The sequence below is a fragment of the Empidonax traillii genome, unplaced genomic scaffold (assembly GCF_003031625.1).
Source record: "Empidonax traillii isolate 1590-97213 ecotype Southwest subspecies unplaced genomic scaffold, ASM303162v1 scaffold283:size781446, whole genome shotgun sequence".
Classification (NCBI taxonomy): Eukaryota; Metazoa; Chordata; class Aves; order Passeriformes; family Tyrannidae; genus Empidonax; species Empidonax traillii.
Genome location: NW_020955476.1, coordinates 365,656 through 388,809, shown reverse-complemented (window position 1 = coordinate 388,809; position 23,154 = coordinate 365,656). Strand labels below are relative to the sequence as shown.

At 37.0% G+C, this 23,154-nt stretch overlaps 1 protein-coding gene across 12 annotated transcripts in view; it reads right to left on the bottom strand.

The window, feature by feature from the left end:
• Positions 1-1,236: 1,236 nt before the first annotated feature.
• Positions 1,237-23,154, bottom strand: part of UNC79 (unc-79 homolog, NALCN channel complex subunit) — a 106,897-nt gene continuing 84,979 nt past the window's right edge. For 9 of the 12 annotated variants that reach the window (XM_027890274.1, XM_027890272.1, XM_027890277.1 and 6 more), the window contains 8 exons: positions 18,124-18,201; positions 15,596-15,685; positions 12,936-13,111; positions 11,925-12,111; positions 10,307-10,504; positions 8,039-8,116; positions 3,339-3,380; positions 2,468-2,668 (listed from right to left, as the gene is read on the bottom strand). In XM_027890274.1, the coding sequence (XP_027746075.1) occupies positions 2,468-2,668; positions 3,339-3,380; positions 8,039-8,116; positions 10,307-10,504; positions 11,925-12,111; positions 12,936-13,111; positions 15,596-15,685; positions 18,124-18,201 (1,050 nt within the window). Of the gene's footprint in view, positions 2,669-3,338; positions 3,381-8,038; positions 8,117-10,306; positions 10,505-11,924; positions 12,112-12,935; positions 13,112-15,595; positions 15,686-18,123; positions 18,202-23,154 lie in introns of all 12 variants that reach the window. The other 3 variants (XM_027890282.1, XM_027890283.1, XM_027890271.1) reach the window with 1 other exon arrangement.

Sequence of the window (23,154 nt, the reverse complement as noted above, 5' to 3'; positions counted from 1 at the left end):
CAGCCCTTCACCTGTTGAGAAGATGCAAAGGCATCTGATATGAGCACTGAACTTGAGAGGAATTTTTCACTTTGCACACACTTGCTAGATCTGCGTGAATGCAAATGTGCTATAGCAAATGTACTGTGAATGTTGCTCTCTTAGACTCTTAAGTGTGTTAGGTGCATAAGATAGGCCTATAAGTGAGTTATTGTGTTTATAGTAAATTCTATAGTATCTTTTGTTAAATTGTTATAATTAGGCTATCAATTAAGTGCTGTTAAGTTTAAGTGCTGTTAAAACCTTTAGGCCTAAACACTGTTGTTCAAGCCTCAGACTCAGTTCAGAGTGGACCCTCAGAGGTCCCCTGTGACTCAATAGGAAGGTGTCTCTCATTCCTTTTTATCCTTATCCCTTTTTCATCCCCAGCCTCCATGTAGATCATTTTAGGTTGATTTTAGTTTTAGAATTATTTATTGATTTTAGTCTGATTTTTCTCTGTACGCTGTAACCATCTACTAAAGTAGGAGAGTGGACCTTGCCAACTTTCCCTTTTATATTAAACCCGCTTTTGCGGATACCTTTGCCGTGGATTTTTTAAACTAAAACACTCATTCATGATAATGCCTATGAGTTGAAAGTCTGATAAAAACAGCAGGAGACCTGTGTGGACAAACAAAAAACATCTGCCCAAACTCATACGCAAAAAGGAGGCGTACAAAGGGCGGAAGTAAGGAAGGGTATTCTGGAAGAAAAGCACAGACGTTGTCCAGTCATCCAGGGATGAAGTAAGGAAAGCTAAAGCCCAGCAGTATTCAAAGCGGGCAAGGAATATCAAAAAGAGAGGCTTCTAAAGTACATAGGGGACAAAAGAAAGGCTGGGGAAAATGTGGGCCTGCTGCTGAATAAGACAGGGCACCTGGTTACACATGACACAGAAAAGGCTGAAGTACCGAATGCCACCTTTGCCATTTAAGCTTAGACTGTATGATGTGTGAATCTGAGAAGGAAGGAAAGCCAAATCAATTTCTTCCCATTGAAAACACAGATATGGGTCTATTTTAAGCAAGCTAGCACATGCCTTACTGTCTTTTCTTTGTTTCATAGGTTAGTTTTATTTTTGGTTGTTGTTTTTCCAAAGTATAATGGTATTACAATGGCATATCTCCAAACTTTTCCATTCTTATTTTAGTAAATACAGTGAGGAAAAAACAACCCTTCACAAAAGCTGAGATGTACTTAGGCAGATTCCAAGAGTGGTACCAAGGACTAGGGATTTAATAGCATTCTAATATACAACTTCAGTTTGTTATTCTTCTAATCAGTGCATTACAGAATAAATACGGAAAATACAACTGGGATTGCACAGATTTAAGTATTTATTACAAGAGGTGGTAAACCATGATGCTTTCAAGATTTTACATAAAATCCACTGAGTTAATTGATTCTCCTTAGATTCCAATGGGCTTTGGCTGAGTCCCATAATGATATTAAAATCCATCTGTTATTAAACATCATGTTTAATACAGCAATATGCAAACGCTGGGATTTGTAAATACCATTATGCAAAACTTCAGGTCCAATCATGCTCCTCTTGAAGTCTGCAACATAAATCCTTAGACATCAATAAGAATAGATCTGGGATATCCATTTTTAATTGCACTGTGTACAAGTATTGACAGAAGAATACAATAGAGTAATCACAAAATTAAAAAGGCTTCTATGAAACCTACAAAGAAGAGCAGCAGAGAATCAATGAAGTAAAAGCAGTATTTCAAAGAATAATAAATCAGACTTGGTAGGTTCAGAAAATGTACTGAAAAAAAAGACAAATTAATTGGCACAGTTTAACAACCTAATTTCTAAGTGCACTTCATAACAACTCTCCTTACAAGCTGCTGTTTTCCCAGAAGATGATGACAAAAAGCCTCATTAGAACACCACTGTTTCATAGTGACAGATTTTATTGCATTGCCAGCTGTGAATCTAAAAAAAAAAAAAGACATCCCCCCTAAAAACTCCTATAAAGGTTTCTAAAAACCCAGTTTTCTTTTGTTATTGTCAAAAAAATAGCAACATAGCACTTCCATGTTTGTGAATATCCACAATTCTATTTTTAAAAAAAATAGAAGTTAAAGAAAAGTGATTTTTGTCTTAGCTTCAAAAATAATGTAAAGAAACATTTAAGAACAAGATATTTCAATGATCAGAGAGATATGTACAACGTGATAGAAATGAGTACAATCCTCCAAATACATGTTCATGAATGCGGACTTAGAACCTGTTGATCCTGAGTAATTGTAATTATAAACTGGCAGGATCAGGCTCTTAGCTTCACCCACTAGAAGCTTTTTCACAATCTGTCCTAGGCTAAAAAGTATAGATACAGTATATACTCTGTATACTGACTTATACAAAAGGTCTTTTACAGCTCTAACTCTGTTATTGCTAGGCTAAAAAATTAATATTTTGGAACAAATTACATCAATCATAAAGGATAAAATTGAGATGCAGCTTCTGATGACTGAATTTCTACTTGAGCCATTTTGAACTGGGTACACTGCAGCCATTTGCGGAGCACAGATGAGCTATTGTTCATTTGTCCTGACCCCTGTAACATCCTTAGGCTGTGATGGTTGACATTGCTCTGGATGGCTTGGAGGCGGAGCTGTAGTCCAGCAGACAAATGCTGTTGAAATAACGCAAACCATTCAGTTTCTTTCCTTTAATGCAGCACTGTGATGGGTACAGGTCGTTGGCCAGGGAAAGTTCTTACACTGCCCCAGTGTCGAATTTCTTTCTTCCACATCCTGCACTGCAGTGTTGCCACTGAGGGCAAATGTGCTTACAGAAACAACTCCATACCAACTCCACAACTTTTATTCTCTTCACCAAAACTTTCTTGACCCACAAACCACTCTGATCCTCCGTGCTTTCTCTTACAAAGAAGGCCAGCTGACACAGTTTTACCAAGCCCACAGTAACTGCTTTAGAACCCAAACCTATCTCCTGAGTCAAGAGTCACAACCCTGATTTGTCAGAGGACTCTCACGCCTAAGACATCAAGAAAACCACAGATCAGGGAACAACCAATCTCAGTTAATACTGAGGAAAGGCCTCGATGCAGAACCAGGTTGCAGGAAAGGGTTTCAGAAGGGAAAAGGAGAGCAGTACTGATTACAGGGCAAGTATCTCAGCCAGTGATGCTCTGTATGCTCACACTTGAGATCTTCATCTGGACATGCTAAAAGGATCTATTTTGAGAGAGTTTGGAGATCACAGGTAGTGATCTTACTTCCAGAATTTACAGGAATGTATAACACTAAGAATAAAAGGATAAGGTACTAGACACTACTTACCTTTAGGTTTGACTGTATCATTGGCAACCACATTGGTATGAGCTGTAAGGAGAGAGGTGTATTTTGTCATTACACAAGTGACTGTAAACATGCTTCAAGTTACTGTGAGACAGAGAAGGATATATCTAATGCAGTTAGCCATTTGAATTGGCACAGTTTGAACCACAAATCTGAAAATGTGGTTATTTTTAAATGATGCATATATTTTGGGGCAGGTAACTCTCAGAGGTAAAGAAGCCAGCTTCCCTTGTTTGTAGCTTGATGAATCACCAGTAACGATTATTAATATCCTGTTTAAGGCAATGATGAGAGACCGGAATAAAAACTTGTTAAAGGAAATCACTTCTTATTTTCCTTGTGAGGGTGTTTCTGTATGTGCAGGTGAGCAGTACTGGAGTGAATACAGTAAACATTCTGCATTGTGAGGCATTCATCAGGAACTGAAAAACACATGTGGCAGAAGTTCCTAATAAAAGGTTGTATATTTAAATGGTAACCAGCATTTTATAAGCACTAGTCACATCAGCGCTTCACTGCAGGATGTAAGATATTCTCTAGGCATAGGAGAACAGGTAAGAACTATCCAGAATGACAAGGTGAGGAGGCATACAAATCTGTCACTTGTTATTGGACAGATCTGGTACGTATTTCAGACTGCTGCTCTTTAGGGAAGTTTTACTTCTGAGTAAGTGTAACGTGACAAGCTTATGGAAGACAGAGAAGCATTTCTTGCAAAAGTATTCATGTTTTCCAGTATTAATTTAACCACTGAGGTAACTGTTCTAAAATGTTCCTCCAAATGGCATTAAAATTTGCAATTTGCCAATTATGCTTCCGGGAGCTGCAAGTTAAACCTAATCACTATTGACAACATTAGATAAAGTGCTGCTTCCCTTGTGCAAGGAATGATAATTGTTTCAATTTCAGTGCTGTTTTGCTGGAGAATCATATGCAGCTCTGTCAGGATTCATTACTTAAGTCTACCACATCAGGAACCATAGTCAAACCTCAGCATTTACAGACAGATGAATGCCAAAACAGCTGGAATGCAGCCAGATGCAGCAGACGTGAGCTCTGCACATCCTTCCATGGGCTCTCACACTAATTAAGTGCTTAATAAGATCCAGTGACTGCTGGTGTGTTCTTTAGTGAAGAGGGAACAGGTAAGCATACAGAGAAGCCATGCTCTGTGCCTCAGTGCCATCAACAAAATATCACTGAAAATTTCATCCAGCACTAATGAAGTTCCTATGGAGACAGCCAGCGGTGACGGGACTGGTGTCAGAAGTACGTCAAGCAAGGAGGGGAAGCTAGGCAGAAAACTTAGGATACCCTGCTGGAGCTGAACCAATTCACTGGACAACATTTACAGTCAGCTGAGAGAATGGAGCACTTCACATCCAGTTCATCTTGTCCCAAAGCAAGTATCTAAAATAGATCAAGATGAATCATGTCCAAAAATACTGTTTATCTCCACTGACTATAAAGGGCACTTATGGAAACTAGCTTATATCGATGTCTTTTATGGAGAGGTCTAAGGTTAGATACAGATCTTTGTCCTCCAGCACCACTTCTGTCTTCCAGGGTCTGGACTCATTTAGGGAAACAGAACATTCTGCTGCAGGCACAAGCAAGCAAATCCTCTAGTGCTACAGCTGCCAGATAGATAAATGAGACAAAAGGATATTTTTACTGAAGCATTTGAGTTTTTTTAACTAATTTGTTAACTAATTCTTAGCCCATCTTTTCTTCACAAAAGAAGAATACATAAAGCTAGTTAGAAAGAAAAGCTGGAAAAATAGAGTGCTGTCAGACAGTGCTAAATCTTTTGAGTTTATATTTTCAACAGAATTATATTGATTCCAAAGCAATTTTTGATGGAAACTAGGCTGTAGAATAGGCTGGTCACCGTGCTGTTCCGGCTCCCCAACTCTGCTGCCTGCCCAGTTCTCTAGGAACTCCAGCAGCTGCTGGAGCTGCCTAGAATCCCTGGATCTCCACAAACGGCCTTGTGATTGGTGAGTTGTTCCTGTCTTTACTGTAAGCTCCCAAGTTCCTCAGAGGTACATTTGATGGTCAGACAAAGATGTGATCAGCTAAGGAGCTGGTTCCCATCACTAATGGCTATCCCTGGGATGGCCAGTTTTCCAGTTCCTTTAACATAGAAGAACAGGAGAAAAGCTGAACACTTTCATTTAAGCTCTCCTAAAGCAGAATATACAATGAATTAAATATATATGCTAGTATATGTGCATCTGTGTAAATGTGCCTGTGTGTGTCTCTCTCACTACAACTTAGTAAAAAAATTAAATGCATAATGGTCAAAATGTTTTCACAGGAAAGCAACTTTGGTTTTGATCAAGCAGATTGGTCAAGACAGTCTAATATCAGATCCAAAAAAATATCCCCTGTGAATACATGGAATGGCTTAAAGATTATAGGAAGTAATAAAGACCTGTCTCAATGCTATCAGTGTGAGTTTAATTCAGTAGCAAAGGACAACGAACAAGGAGGAGGAAATCTCACAGCACCAACAGAAGGAAGAAATGAAGGAGTGCTTATCTCAGGTGTAAAGAAAGCTCTTCTTTCAGTGAAGGAGAGATGAATTGTTTATGTCATCTCTTTCTCGCTTGTTTTATGACATAATTTCCCCTCACTTGTCATACATAAAATTACTGCCTAGGTAGGATAGCTATCCCATAAACTGCTTGGCACCATGTGACATGCACCACTTTCTCATTTTGGTGCATTAAAAATGTGTGTGTTGAGTCATGCCATGATTTCATTAACAAAGTAAGTTCTTGCAGCATCTGAATCCTTAGACAGAATAAAAGACACTGCAGTAAAAACCATTATATAAATGATAAATGGTCAATATTTATCAGTGCTAATGTGCTCTGTTCCAAAAGAAAATAATTGAAATAAAAGAAAATTAATTAAAATTTCAATTTCAATTAAAATAATTGAAATAAAAGAAAATTAATTTTGCTCAGTGAATCTCTGAAAGTGTTAACAATGTTCTGTATAAAAAAATATCTCTCACTACACTATGTCCTTTCATTCAGTGAAAACTGAACCTTGTTTGAAAGGCTATATCTAAAATAAAAGAAATAAAAAGCTTTCAAACACAAGATAAAATTGTCTAGAATAAAACAAGTTACCAAAAGGCTGTCAACTGTTTTCAAAGAATTGTCATTCTTGTAGACTTCTGAAGTAGAAGTAACAAAGTTCAGATCTATTTCACAGCCACTGAAGAAGAGGTAATATCAAATTTGATTTTTTTTAAATCATAGAGAAGCTACTCACTGGTTCCTCGGTAAACTTTGTGCCGCTGAATCTTCGAAGGACTTAAACAACACAGTAAGTCTTTCCCTAAATTATGGCACTTATTATTCAGATCTAAAGCACATACTTTTACACAGTTATAAAAAAAAATATAATAGACTGGAACTAAAAATCCTATAGTGCTATAATGCATGTATATTGTTCCTTCAGGATTTCACTTTAGGGCTCAGTAAAGGGAATTTGGTCACCCAGATTCTTTCCTTCCATCTCCCATCCACTAAACATGAAAGCTTAGCAACTTAACTCTGATTTTCACAGTTTTATGAGCTTGATTTTGTACTAACAACGATGTTCTTTTAACCTGATTTAGCACAGTATTGCTAAATACTCTCCAATATAACCCCCTTGAAAGCATTCATTTGAAATGTGACAGGGATTTGGCCCTAAAGGCCTCTCTTTTCACAGCATTAAAGCCATTCTTCATCCTTGTCAAATTCTTAGCATCCTGGACGGCTGAAAGAGAAGCCCATATGTCTTCCAGGGACAGCCATAATCACTTTAATATCCCTTAGTGACAGAATTTCTGTAGTGAATCAAGCCATTACTGACTATAAACCTGAATTTTCACTGTGAATGTGAATACTTTCATGCTAGTTGACATAAAGACCTTCAATTTTAGCTACCTTATTTTCAATTCTTGCTGGATCATAAAAGACTAGAGTAAAGCAACAGTCAGAAGTTTCCTTTATGGCAATAGCAGAACTATATTAACCTTAACTACTTGATTTGCTCACATTTCATGTGAAAACTCTCTTCAGAATAATGCACTATGAAAACATGTGAAAAAGGCTAGTAAAATCAATTTATGCTTGTCAGACAACCCCACTCCTTTGGGAATCTGTTTTGCAAACACTGTGGTAACCCGTAGGAGACTGACCACTGATTTCCAAAAAAAAACAACAGATACACATAAAATAACAAGAAACCCACTGTGGCACAAAGTTTTTGTTATCCACTAAAAACGGGAAGCTCAGCACAGTGAGGTGATCTGCAAAGGGCCTATGATGATTAAAAGATGGCTGAAAATTCAGACACTAGCTAGAAGTTCCCAAAGTCAGTGACATCAGTTATGTCTATTAGAGGAATAAGACCACTGTAACAACGGAAAGAGGAAATAGATTAGATATTGCTTTAAAAAAATCAGGAGAACTTGAATTTGAGATTATGGTTTGGTCTTCTTACCAGAGATTTTACTTTTCATTATGCTCTACTACATTTTATTTCTGCATTATCATTTAACTTCAGTTTCTTCCACTTTCTTTTTCTCAGTGGGAGGGGAAGTGGAGGACAGTATGTTTAGAAATCACAATAGTCAGGCAACAGCATCAAGAGCATTCATGGTATGGTATTCCTACCTTTACAAAGATAGTAGAGTTGCATTCCTGTAAAGCCTCCATTAAACTGATCACATGCAGGCACACCATTTCCACCATCTTGGAAAAAAAATCAAGCATAAAATCAAATAATGTCCAGCATAACAATGTAGTAAGCTAAGCCAACTCTCTCTAAGCACAGTCTTCCTGTATTTGCTGGGCACTTGTACTGAATCACTAGATGCACATTTATTCACCACTGACATACAAGATTCAATATTACATGAGCACATATGGGACATTTTTTATTTAGTTTTCTCCTGATGTGATAACATCTATCTGTTAAATATTTCAAGTGCTTGATGAATTTTAATTCATATCACACATCAAGTTTCCTTCAGACATCATAAATTGTTTTTATTTTGCTATGTAGTTCTCATCAATCTCTATGTCAGAAATTGGTATTTTTATTTACTGAAATCTTTGAAAATTAACATATTCACAAAACCCATCTTTTTATCCCCCATCAAAAGACAATTTATTGTTTTGAACTGACAGCTAGCCTGTAATTCTTCCATTTTGTACCACGATTTATGACAGATGCAAATATCAGTTATGTGGTAGTAGACAGCATTTTATGCTTTATTTTATGTAAATTCATAGATACAAGACAAACACCCTGAGCCAGCAGTGAGTATTTACAGTGCCTGTCTAAACTACATCTAAATTCCCCTCAATAATAACAAACTTAGCTTTTATTGTGCTTTTCATCTTCAAAATGCTTCACAAACAATAAGTAATTAACCTCACAACACCCCTGTGAGACAGGTAAGTATTATTATCTACATTTCAAAGAGCAATAGCTGAGTCAAGAGAGCTTAATAACTTGCACTAAGACACTTAACGATATACTTTCAGAATAAGGATTGGAACTCGGGACTTCCAGGTCATGTTCTTGTCATAAGGCTTGACAAGAGGCTTTTGTATCTGACTAAAGAACTGGCTGGTTAGAAACGTTATGCACACTTCCCATTTCTTCAAATGGAGCTTGATAAACTACTGTCCACAAAAGCGGCTTGTGAACCACAGAGACCTCACTTAGTGTCAGAGGCTAAAATATCATCTAAAGACAGCTTTAGGTGGTCCTTGCCTGACAGGAACAAGACACAAGCAAATAGTAGTTGGTTCAGAGACACTCAGCTGCAGCCCATGCAATGACAATTAAAAGGGCAAGGTCCATGCCTGCCTGGGATGGAATATGTTTCACATGAGGAAAGAGGAATTACATAAAATAATTTCCGTACAGATAGCAGGTCTACATTTAAAAAAGAAAAAATAAAATCCAAACAAACACAGAATCAGAAACCTTGAAAGCACGAAACCTTAAAAACCCAAACCTTAAGAGCACCTGACTTAGAGGACTGGGCTGTGTATAAAGAACGTTTCTCAGTCAAAGCTAACATCAGGCTCTCCAGAGCCAGAGATACTAGTTAACATCTCAGTTAAAAAGTTTTGACCCGTCATGACTTTCTGAGAAGTGGGAAACACAGCAGGTCTTGCCCATCAGAAACGAGCCCTTAACCCTAAGCCTGCAGGCACAGAGAATAATTAGTCAAGGGCAAGCAACGGTATCAGATATGAGAAGGCTGCTGGGACCCCTCTGGGTTCTTATTGTAGAAAGTTGCTCCAACAGCAGCGAGTATTTGAGACAAATAAATGCTTAAAAGTTATTTCCAAACAAATGGTCTGGATGATTTCTGGATGTAGTGCACATTTCCTTTTCAACTGTTATCTTTAGAGATACCTCCTTCAAGTCATTTATTACTCAAAAATGTTTGAAGAGATATTTATGTAGCTTATTTTTGATGAGTGACCAGTGAGTTATGAGTAGCCAATTGTCAGCAGTTGTGCAGTTTTTCCACCATCACATGGTAAAAATAATCAAGCGGATATTCACAGAATCATCCTAGAACACTTCATTGCTGCTGTAAGCCAGAGTCAGATAAAACAACAGATCACAGTTAAGAGCAGGAATATATATGAAACCTGATTCATTCATGGAGCTCTTAATCCAAAAAGCAGCGACTCTAGCTCTTGATTCTGTTTCAGACAGATCCTGGCTAGATCCTGTTTCAGGCCCACTGAGAGGTTAAACCACTACTAATTACCTATCCCTTTAATTTCTCAAAAGTAACAAAGTCACTTCAAGATGTTATTCATAGTCTGTTGTATTCCACTGAAACACTGAAGCAGAGCCAAGCCCCCTCCGAGTTTAATCTGTACTAAATCTGTCTGCAGCACCTGACTCACCACTTTGTTATGTGCCATTAGCTGGAGGATGCTTGGTGTCACTCGGCTCCAGAACTCCAGGGCTGTAAGGATGGCTGTAAAGCTAAATTCATTCTGATTCTGGACTGTCGGAGCTACTGCTGTTTGTTCACAGTACACTGTCCAGAGCTGAGCAAATATAAATGCATGGAAGAGGGAACACATGTGCAGAACAGATGTCTGTACAGAAACAGAAAACAGAAGAAAATGTTTATTTAAGTAAGTGTATTGGGATACAGCGCAGAGGCTTTCATCAAAGCACTCCTCCATCATGCATCTCAAGATTGTGCAGTCTTGCCCCTCCCATTCCTACATTTCCCTCTCAGTAGGAGCCAGTAAGTCAAGTACACTTGATAACATCTTCTCCATGTACAAAAAATGCGTTTATATTTTCAGACTAAAAACTGCATTCGCAAACACACTCCCATGCAATCTAAGAGTATAGCGTTAAGGTCAGTCCCTCTGAAAGAAGGTCAGTTTTGCAAAACAGGTATTCAGGACTAGTTCTGAGACTTTCTTCATGGAAAATTTCACTGCAATCTGTGGAAGGCCTAGAGGTCCTGGCATACATATATGACTCCATTTCAGAAATGCTGCTGGAGTAAGTCGTTCAGCTTCTGACCACCTGAAAGGACAGCTATCATACAAAATACATGATCTTACATGTGTTCTGTTAATCTGTTATCCGTTTCTACTTTGCTGGGACTGCTACAGTCACAAGAAAACAGTCGACGAAAGTAAGTTTTGAAAAACTAGAACTCATTTTGCATACTCAAGCATGGCTCTTTGCTAATCCTTGTTATATATCAGTGTCTGAGCCTCCAGGAGTGCCGGGCATTAACTACTTCACTCCAACAAAGATGCTTCTGGCCAGAGATGTTTTCTCAGTTTGCAAGTGCAACAGGAATTCATGCTCTGTGGTCGTATGGCTGCACCAAACATAGCAATAGTTGCTTGGTAACTGGAAAGCGGTATTTGAAAGAGCAAAAAAAGGCCAAAGAAATGAATGGGAAGCACCAGTGTCTTGGCTAGGTGAAGGGAAAGAAAGGAGGATTTTACCTGCAAGATAAATGTGCGATCATTCTGCTTTTGTCACTAATAAAAACCTTGTTGATGTCAAAGACTGCTGCTATGTTTGTGTTAAACTACTGTCACATATGTCTTATAATCTGCAATTACTCTTCTTGTCCTGAGGACCTTGGGAAAAAACTTGTGCTTGTATCATCACTGTTTGCAATTATTTTGATCATAAAATTATTTACAAATTATCCAGTCTGACTATACAACTAGCATAAATAATTTTCTGAGAGATTTGCTGCAGAGATGATCATTACTAAAGCTTCAATTTGAAATTCAATTTTTCCTTCCTCACTCCTGTGCTGAGACATTTTGAAATAGCTTCACTTCAAACTTAATTGTAGTGACTTCATCCATTTTCTGCATAAAGAAGCGGCTATGTAAAAAAAAACTATAGCCATTTATTTCCCTAAATCCCAGATTTTATTAAGGTTTTACTCCTCCTTTTTTGTTACAAATAAATAAATGTTTGCAATAAGGTCAATACACAACACCTCTCCACATATAACACAGAATCCCTTACCTTTGATTGCTCTGGAAACCCAATCAGAATAACAATAAGGTGGTCAGCAATTTGTGAGCCGGCATCCAGTGGAATAGGCATGCAAGATGATGGAGAATTTGGACAGACAACATTATGTGTCAGAGACCCCAGAAGCAGCCAGGAGAGCAAACGAATGTGTGAGACACATTCTATGAACTCTTTGGGCCTGTCAAGAGAGAGCAGATTTTACAACAATAATAGCTTTTCTGGCTTACCCCAAAATATGGAGTCTCCTTATGCACATTAGGCAGATGCAGTCTCAGTGTGCTGGACGTACAGATCATTAGTACAGCTTGTTGGAAGACTTATACTTCGCAGAACTTAGTGGACAGGTAGTCCAGGATAAAGTTGGGCCAAGAATACATGGTCAAGTGGCCTAGACTCAAAACATCTCATTTGTTGTCATGGTAAGACAAGGGAGAGTATCTCCCTTTTTTTTAGAAGGTAAAACACTGCACATCAGGATTTCTCACAGTGAAAAAGGACAAAAAAACGTCTTGAGCGGGATTTCTCACATCTAACATTAACCAGATGAAGTTAGTATTTTTATCATCACATCAATAGGCTTACACTTAAGAGTTCTCATTCATTTGTACTCTTCAGTTTCAAAGGCCATTTCCCATTGTATTCTCTGTAATTCCCAAAATATTTTTTATCATTCTAGGATTGATCAAGTGCTTGTGTGCTTTTCATTGTCTGCATCTAGAACATGAATCAAGATAATTTCCAAGGTAACTCCAATCAAGCCACTGAAGTTACCTCCACTGTCCCTTTGGCATGTACTTTAAATATTACACTGACAAACTCCTCAGTTAAGAATCAGGGAGCTGCTGACCAGCTGCTTCCATGTCCCACTGCCACCATTTCCTACTGTGGGTCTTATCTATGGAATCTGGCAATAAACACAGAACTTTGAGAAGATTTCTAACTCATTTTAGTACCCCTTTTTAACTCATTTTAGTACTCTTTTTTGTGGAAAAGCTTTCTCACCCTTGTTGCATTGCAGAAGGAGGATGGTAAAGCCAAGGCAAATATCGGATCACAGCTTTGTTGTCTCTGTGGTTTCCCCGGGTGATTTCCATAGCAGCAATCTGAGCTAAACCAACTTTCAGATGTCCACCAAATGTGTCTTCATGCAGTGGCTGAGAGCAAGTCTTCATGTGACTCTGCAAGGCAAAGATCTGATTTCCTACCCAAAAACTAAGTTCTTCCAAGCAACAGAATGTTCTGTTTCATTTCCCTTCAATTCTTTCTCAGAATGTCTGTGTCTACAAAGCAAACTCAGAAATAGATTTTAAAAAATTCTCCAGTCCCTGTATTAGTACTAGTCCCTGTATTAGCTGTATTAGTAACAGCTTTATGATGCAGATCTTTCTACAGAGGGTCATATTTTCAAGAGCCCACACAAAATATAAATTGTACAAAATCTATAGGCAGCTTTTGTCTCAGCAAACTCAACAGCAGATAAATACAAACTAATACTTGTACATCCAGAGAGCTTAAGTGAAGATGGAAGAATCTAACCATTTAACAAGATAGCATTTGGGCAGGAAATGCCTTCCCTGTACAATATTCCATTTACAAGTTCAGAAAAAAGCTCTCATTCACCAGCAATATGACTATGTTGCACTATTTGGCTGTTACAAAAGCCCTAGAACCCCGGAAATATAAGGGGTCAACCTCTTATCAAGAAACACACAAATATTTATTCCTGGAAAGATTATTTATTGTCCTGCTTTGCCAGCTTTAAGAAATGTTTCATTGGTGCTTCTTGAAATATTTCTATATCTCTATTAAGCTAACTTTGCATTACCTTCTGCTACTAGACTATAACAGAACACATGCTAACTGCAGTTGCTTGCTTAAAAGGAGAGCCATATGCTTTGCACAAGAAAATCTGGGTCATCAGTTATTCAATTATTATAACAGGATAAAAATCAGTGAACCAATAATGTTTTTGTAACAGATAAGTATCTGACTCCAGAAACTTACACTCTCAAAAATCACTTACTTAAAGTCTCTTTCAAGGGGAAAAAAAAAAAAAACCTATGTACTAGCACAAATATCTAATGACTTTGTTATACAGCCAGGTAAAAAGGATAGACAGGTATTAAGGCAGATACATAATACATCCTCAAAAATTGTGGAATTTTCTAAATAAAGCCTTGCCAAACTTTGCCAACTAAAATTTATCCCGAAGGGATAAAAAGGATAACAAACTAAACTGAAACAGTACACTGAAATGTGATTATCTTGAGAATTAACATTTTTACCATTTTAATAATGCAGTAGTTGCTAATACACAGGACTGAAATAAATTAACATCTTTCAAAAAAACTATTCTCAGACATACAAAAGACAATATGAGGCACAAATAAGCAATTTTAACTATTTCTGTTCACTGAATTCCTAGAGAGAGTAGAAATTTCCAAATTTGAACAAAAACATTAAACTTCTGCTGTTGGGATTGTTATTGGTCTTATAAATCATAAGCATTCGTTGTTAGCTTGGTATACCTGATGCTGTTGATAATATATACTTGTAGTAAGAGATTGCACAACTGGATGATCTTAGGACTCACTTCCTAGTGAATAATATCTCTGTTAACAAAGCCCCAGTAATGTAAGTAAATATATTAAATGAGCTTACAAGAATTTGAATCTAAATTTTGTGAATTTGTCTAAAGTTCTGACTACCTGAAAAATCAGAAATGCTTACAAATATTTTCTCAACTATGTTGGAACCCCAGAGAAAGTTTTATCTAGTCTGGTTAATTTATCAGGCCTTTTAATTTTCCAAGACAGACAATTATGCTAATCTTGTTCTCAGATTCCTGCATTACATTGCTAAATCAAAACAACATGTAATTTTAGACAATTGGGTTCTGATGTAGTTTTAAATGGCCAGACCACATATTTGGGAAGCTTCTTGCCCAATTTCAAAACACAGAAGTGAAAAACTAGGTAGAATTTTTAGGAATTCTAGGTTTTGATCAGCTGCTTATTACTAGGATGCTTTCACGAAATGCATTCCTAAATAAAATATTTTAGGTTGACAAAAGTATTTTCCTATCACTCCTGCTACAATCAGCATCCAACCAATGAAAATAAGCCAAAAAGCAGTTTTAACTACAAGGTAAGAACAACATTTGTTTTTTCCCTACCTCAACAGAACATAACCTGACAATGAAAACAATATCCACTAGAAAAAGGACACTCTCTTTTTTATTGCCTGTTTGTGTATAGAAGAGACACAGGATTTCTCCAGAAGAGCATACTTAGTCGTACATGCAAGGACTTTTATGTTTCCCTGTGTTGTATTAAACACCACTACTTCTCACAGTGACTTTGCTATGACATTAGCTTATCATCAACATTTCAGAAAAACTTATCATTAGGTTATCATCAACATTTCAGAAAAATCAAGCCTGCATTTTTATTGTGTGCTCGCTATATTTGAATCAGCCTCCATTTCAACGCTGCATAAGCTGCTTTTTACTGATCCTCTATAGCAGTACTAACATTTTTTTAAAATAGAAAGAAAAAAAACTTGTCACTCATACTCAAATACTTCTCCCAGGCAGGTTCCTTACAGAAAATACACTTTTTTTAAAAAAGCACACTTTAAATCAACGTATGCTCAGAACCAACCTTTAATTTGGTTAAGGTATGCATATCTGCAATGAAATCCAGCACTTCCCCAACATACTGTCTCATGCATTCCATCGCTGCTGTTCCACACTAAAACACAACAGAAATAAGTTTAAGTACCAGGTTTTGAAGGTTCATGTTTTTGTCTTTATTTCTTCTTCACCAGAATACAATGTCTGTCTCAAATTCTTTATTTTATTTTTAGTTATATTACTTAAGAATAGGTATGCTTTGATGTTCTTCTTCTAACTGTAATATGCCCTCTTATCTGATTATAGTATAAGAAGATGGCCCAGTGTCTGTAAGCTTCTTCATGCATCATAAAATACTCTTATCTGTGACAGAAATAAAAGATTAATTGATGAAACTTTCAAGAATACCCTTGTCATGTCACCTTGAAATTTACAGTGGTCCAGAATCAAAGTTTTAAAAAGTCGATGAGAATTTAACAACTCAGTTTATCAGGCAGCTGAGCATTTCTGCAAATGGAAATAGTCAATTACAATTGAAATTCAGTCACAGGCACAGATGCCCTTATATTCACATTAATCATGATGGAAAAATAGTATAAATAACTGTCTTTAGGTATTTTATAAGAAAACATCACTAAAACGAACATCACTGATTTTTTTTCCTTTTTTAAAAACTAACAAGTATATCTAATATACTCCTGAAGCTAAATCATCTAAATGGCACTTAAGCTACAAACTGCTCCAGTTAGATCATAAAGGTATAAGTGTTGAGAAGCCACCTGTGCCAGAGCAAGAACGACCCTAAAGGGAAAACAAAAGGACTCCATGTGGTGCTTGCTGTATTTCTGCAGTACAAATTTCCATAATCCTTTTCCTAGAACATAGTGAGAAATGCGAATCTGGCCTTCAGCTAGTACAAGATGTGCCCAAGGTGTGCAAAGCAGTCAACAGAACAAAGCTGTCAGATTAAATAAAGGCTTTGAACAGACCAGAGAACCCTGGAGACAAGCTTTCTGAAGGTGATACCACCAACCCACTGGGTATTAAATAAACTCCTGTTTCTATGTTAATAGTCTGAGGTGAAGATAATGCTAGCTGAATTCAAGGGGAACTATGAATGCTTCATGCTTAGGGGCCAAGTAAAAGCAATTATTAACTTTTGAAGCTAAACGATGAAATTGTCAAATTAGATATCCTTTTGAAGTCACCAAAGACTACTTTATCCAAAGTCATATGCTCAGGGCGAAACATTGCAGTAGAGTTTACAGAAGAAAACTACTCTCCTTTGACCTCTACCTAATTACCTACACTTTGAAGCAGAGAAGCTGATTACCCTATCTGAGTATACAAATAAACCAGGTTTAGTTTTGACCACAAAATTATTAAGCCATAATTGAGTTTCAGAGGCTGATATTTGAAAAAAAATGCTAGCATTCTATAGTTAAACAACTGACCTGGGCACTCCTCATTTTTGTATGGCAATATCAATCTACACAGTGCTGAACTGTGCCACCTTCTGGCTTTTCAGAGGTCGTTCCTGTCAGTTTCCATAACAGAATAAAAAACAGTAAAATAAGGTCACCCTCTCAGTACATCCTCCATCCAGTTTATGTGTACAAAGGATTCCACATGGGTTCCAGAATACCGAATAACATAATTATATTCCAATCTCTGAAAATAATGCTCAGCTGCACAAGACTTCTTTCCAGCCATCTACTCTGTTTCATTCAAAGCCTGATTTTCTACAATTTCTTCCGAAACGATCACACTCCTATCACACCTTCCAACACTAGTGTTAGTCTATCTATTTAAAGCAAGTATACATTAAATTATTCTGTTGGAAAGAAAGGTACTATTAAAGGTTGGCATTTAAAAAATTATGGACTTCAGAAGACAATGGGAAAGATCCTATTCCATCATCCCTACAGCTGACACACATACAGGGAAACATCTTCCTCACTTAGCTTGTGAAGAAAATCTGGGCTAACCCTCTTTCATGTCATTGGGTACTCAGTCACACGTGTCATGGAACAAGAGAAGACCTCCCACTGTGCTACTTCCTCACATATTCACCAGGTGCATGCTCGGTGTCTAGGTAATTAGGACTACTTGTAATTTAGTACTCCTTAAACTAAACTCATCATCAGGATATAGATGAATGCCTTGCACACTGCCAGAAATATACCATTAACTCCCTTCTTTAACCAAATAATTTCTTGTGAGAATGGAGGCAATGGCTTGTAGCTTTCCACCCTGCTAACATTTTTGAGGCACTCAGCTGGTCGGTTCCCCACACAGAATGCAGTAGATCTCGATTTGTCTTTTTGAGCACAGGCTCCTCTACAGTACTTACATGACTAAAGATTATCAGTGAAAGTAAGGGAAGCAACACCAAGTTCAGAACTTTTCCAACATTAATAAAAAGGATGAAGCATCTCAACCTCTGCCTGTAATACATCTTGCCAACCAGAGAAGAAATGAAAAAGAAAGAGCTTTTTTTTTTTTTTAAAAAACAGAACAACAGAACTAAGAAAAAGACTTTGATTCAGTACTTACTCCAGGCATTGAGGCAATCATCTGTTTATGCAAGATTGTTGACTCAGCTAGTTTTGTTCCAGCATCTGCACAAACAAACTAAGAAAAAATTAAATACAAGTTATTTTTTAATTTTTTTAGTAACCTGAAGACACTAATAATTTATTCATTACTTCATCAGAATCAGTTCAGATGCCTTCTTGATTTTACTCATGGTAATTTGCCCTTAGAGACCTCTTTCTTTACAAACAACCTAGTTAACACATCATTATAAATTAGATAAATTTAATTTAAAAATTCTGACTTGAATGTGCTAATTAACACATATGCTGTGCAGGAGCAATTTGGAGAATGTTGTATGATAAATCAGACTTTCTTTATGAACAAATATATATATATACATATTTGCTATTCCTTCTATATATCAAATGCTCCTCATTCATTATAGAGTAAACCATGATAGAGAATGATAAGGCAGAACATGTCATATTCTTCACTGTGATATAACACATTCACTGAAGTTCTACAATGATGAATTAAACAAACAGTTTTGAAGATGAGAACATACTGGTATGGTGTCATACAACTTCTGCACAATACAGGCTTCAGAACTACATAAACAAGCAGTTTCCAAGAGATGGTCAGTGTCATTCTGTTACAGTAGAATATTTCCAATTGCTTTTCTTACACTTTTATTTTCCTTGCTTTATTTTTCTTTTTTTCTTATTTCTTTATATTTCCAAATCCCTTGACCTAAAATCTCCAATGTCCACATCTTTCTATATTAAACCAGCTAATACTGTTATTTAATCATAATATGATTCAATAATACATTAGAAACCCTGCAGATGATTTGCTTGTTTCTACAACTTCTTGTCCTAACACTACATTTGCACTTGAGCAATTTCTGTCCTTGTGATACAATGTAAATTTCTAAGAAAGAGCAGACAGAAAATAACTGCTGAACTAAGGTCTAAGCCTTAATTTTCTTTCTTGAAAATTAATAGCATGGTACTTTCACAAACTGAGACAGATACTGACTACACAATATAATTTATAGTTGTCTAATTGCATGTGTGTTAGGAGTACTCTCAGTGATGACCACTCCTCGTGAAAATTTCGGAATACCCTCTACAGACCTAGAATTTTCTCTTACATTTCCACAAGCTTTACCTCTCAATCGGATTTAATCTGAACTCAGACTGCCAACCAAGACTTGGAAACTACTTCACCTCTCTTGACAAAAAAGTCTATTCTTTTGGAGTACCAGAAAGACATACTTGAGTTTAGACTAATAATCTAAGTATCCCCAGACACTGGCCTGACTCCAGTTGACTCTTCTTGTGGTTAAAATTCATTTTACACCAGAATGAGCCAAATAGAAATAAACCAGGACTCTAACTCATATTTCAGATGAGACATGACCTGGTGCTCTTCTGTGCCACAGCTATAATATTAGATGGAAAGCAAAGGAAAGCCTTACGGTATGGGCATATCAATCCAGGAAAGACAGATGAGTCTTAGTTCAAATAGCAACCCTGACTCTCCACTTCTCTTTCAAAAAGAGACAGACTTAGGCAAACAGATGACAGATTTTCTCTTAATGCACCCTATTCTAAAAGAGCAATGGTGATAGGTCCACTGGACAGCAGACAGGCTGTTTTCCTGTGCAAACGATTTTTCAGTCAACTGTTTTTGTGCTGATTTGGCTTCTCTTGTACTACATCAGCTGCAAAAAACCACCATCATTCCGTGACGAATCTGGGTGAGTATATTTAGCACCCAACAGTTCAGTACACTGCTAACAACCATTGTACAGGACTCAACATCTAAGTCACAAAAAACTGTCACCAAAACAAACGTCATTTATTTCAGACATTTTCTTTTCAAAACAACAACAAGAAATAGCACCCAAAGGAAGCTCTACTGGTCTCCTGTAAGCTTTCTAAAAAAGCAGGAGAGCTATATAAAAAAAAAAAAAAAAAAAAAAAAAAAACTATATACCTATAGCCTTTCTGTATCTTTTGTAAAGAGTTTGGACTGAAGGGATCCTTCCTGAAGTTGCAATGCAGTCAAAAAAGGATCACAGAATCAGAATAATTTAGGCTTTAAAAGACACTAAGACCAGAGTCCAACCATAAACCTAACACTGCCAAGGCTACCACTAAAGCATATCCTTATGTGCCACTCCATCACTTCCCTAGGCAGTCTGTCCCAGTGCCTAACAATCCTTTCCGTGAAGAAATTTCTCCCAATAGCCAACCTAAAACTCCTCTGGTGCAACTTGAGGCCATCTTCTCTTGTCCTTTCACTTATCACCTGGGAAAACAGATCAACCCCCACCTTGCTACAACACGGGGAAACCAAACTCAAAATGAAAAATTTCTTACATTTCCAGTCCAATTCACTGTAATTTATGTTGTCTCTCTCCACAAATATTACAATACATTAAGACATCAGTGGCAAGAGATTTCATGCCAGCCATGTGTAAAAAAAAAAAAAAAAGGAAAAAAAAGGCAAAGAAAAATCCCCCAACGGTGTAAAAGAAAGAGAAATGGGTACATAGTTGTCATGCATCTTACTGGCATTGCCTGCTGAGATACAGCTGCAGTGTAATGTCTAAATTGTAATGTCTGCTGACTGTAACAAATTATCTATACATCATAATCTCGACTCATAATCAGATGTTTTAAAATATATACTCTTATAAATATATTATATGTCCCCTTAAATGCTTTCATTCAGTAATTAGCGGATCAGATCTTCACAGAAACATAAAGTGAAACCACTAGATATACACTGATTTACATTAGCTCCTCCCAAAATAGGAGTCACCTAAGCAAAACAGATCAAATACACTGAATCTTAGAGCCTGACTGAACAAGCAAATTCTAAAGAGACACTAATATAATTTGAAGTCAGTGGAAATCTTGAAGATGTGTGCTGATGAAATGTGAGCAGGAGAAAAGCAATGGGAAACAAAATGCTGGGTGAAGAAGCAGTTCCTATGGAAACCCATGGAACAGCAGCATGTACATGATGGCTTTCATTTGCTAGGACAAATCAAGGAGACAGACTTTCTGTACCCTTTATCATCCAGGACACCTATGCAATGATTGGAGTGATGTGGTTAAAATTCTCATTCTTTGTAAAGTGGGACAAAGTTAACTCTCATCTTAGCACTTATGTCACCAGTGACACTGATGGCACTATATAATCTGGAAAAATGTGGGTGTCAAATGTACATTTCTAGGAATTCCTTTGTTAGTCAGCCCACGACTGATCTATCATTGAATTAAAGTGCTCCTAGTTCCTTTGTTATCTGGAACATTTTGATGGAATCTCTGTGTTCTGTGTGCACTGTCTGTATAGAATCTTGTATACAAGCTCACATGTCCATGGAGACACGACTGTTGGAAATTAAAGCCATTTCTGTTTGGTGCTGTTTTAATTCTGCTATGGTCTTATAAATTAAAAATCATACATTTGGAATTAATATTTTAGTGGCTCTGTGTGGTAAAGTGATGAACTAATCCCTTCATTCTATTAATGACACCAAAGAAAAATTTAAAAATCAGATATATAGGCATTTTTTACTAGCAAATTTCTTAAATGACGGTGGTGCTTAAGATGGGCTTAGTGGTTACTATGGTATTTAGATTCAAGGGGCTGTTGAATGATTCAGACCACATACTACTGAGAGCTGCCAATTTGCACAGTCAATGGGAGAAGTAGTCATCAAGCCTCCAGTAGGCATCATCTATGGCAGATGGTCTGAATACAACCCCTATTCTTTACCACTGACTGCATAAAAACAGAAGCTGGCTGCTTTGGATAGCAGGAAATATGAATCACTTCATCAGCCTCTGAAAGAAAGACATCATAAAAGACATTTATATCCACATTAGATGCTGTTGTGTAAGGTATGAATACATCCCAAAGTGAATACAGCTTATGGGAACAGTGCTAGGAGGAAAACCCAGGCAAATATCACTTTATCTTTATGAGATAAAGATAATGTAAAGATACATAGTTTTGCTTACTGGGTCTATCAGGGGTTTGACTTAACATGAAGGGCAAGTATTTATCGGTTAAATCCCACTGCCAAAAACAACATGGCATGTCTGCATTCTCAAATGAGAAATTCATACACTGGGGGATGGTCATCCTTTGGGGCAGCCACAGGACTGAGCTATACAACGGAGTAATGCAGAATAATTGCTTTATTCTGTAATACAGGAAAAGTCAGTTCTAGTCAACCAAACACTAATGCACATGGTGTCAAGGTGCATCACTGCATCTGTAAGACAGAAAGAGATTGGTGGTTGTTAAACTATTTGATGGTATTGGCTGGGACTGGAAAAAAAGAAGTTTGGAATTAAAAATAAATTTTTTAAAAGGGTAAATTCCTACTTTTTAAATTAAAATGGATTTTAAAAAATAACCCTTTACCAACAAAAGTAAAAAAACCCCAAGTATTCCCTCCCCAAATTCTTCCCCTAACACTGATGGCAAAATAATTGTTTTCAGAGTTATCCTAACAGCTATTTAATTTCATTCGTCAGTATTATTTTTCTGTCAACTGGCAATCACTTACTTACTATGAGTAATGTACCAGTACTCAGAAGAAAATAAGGCCTTAGTAAGCTATATGAGGCTCTGACCCCATAATGGGAAGGGAAAGAGTGAATGGAGCTCAGATGTTGGAAGCATTATGAATGATCTACATAATAAACACCTTCCTTGAACCTTATGGAGTGCTGTAATGCTGGTCCCCTATAATATTAAGTTCCTAAACATGCATCATTGTTAGCACATTGTATACAATAAGAGCCCACTACCTGTGATTACATTTGAAGAATTTCAGTAAATTGTTTTTGTGGGACAGGCTTGTGGTGCCACACTTGTCATCTTGGAGACAGAAGAATTTTTCACAAGTCTGTGTCTTATTTCCTCAGATTTTCCAATGAAAAAGTTAGCTTAACTCCACAGAATGAAATGAACTGAAATACTGTCTATGTACTCTTTACTGAAAAACTACAGGTTAAAAGA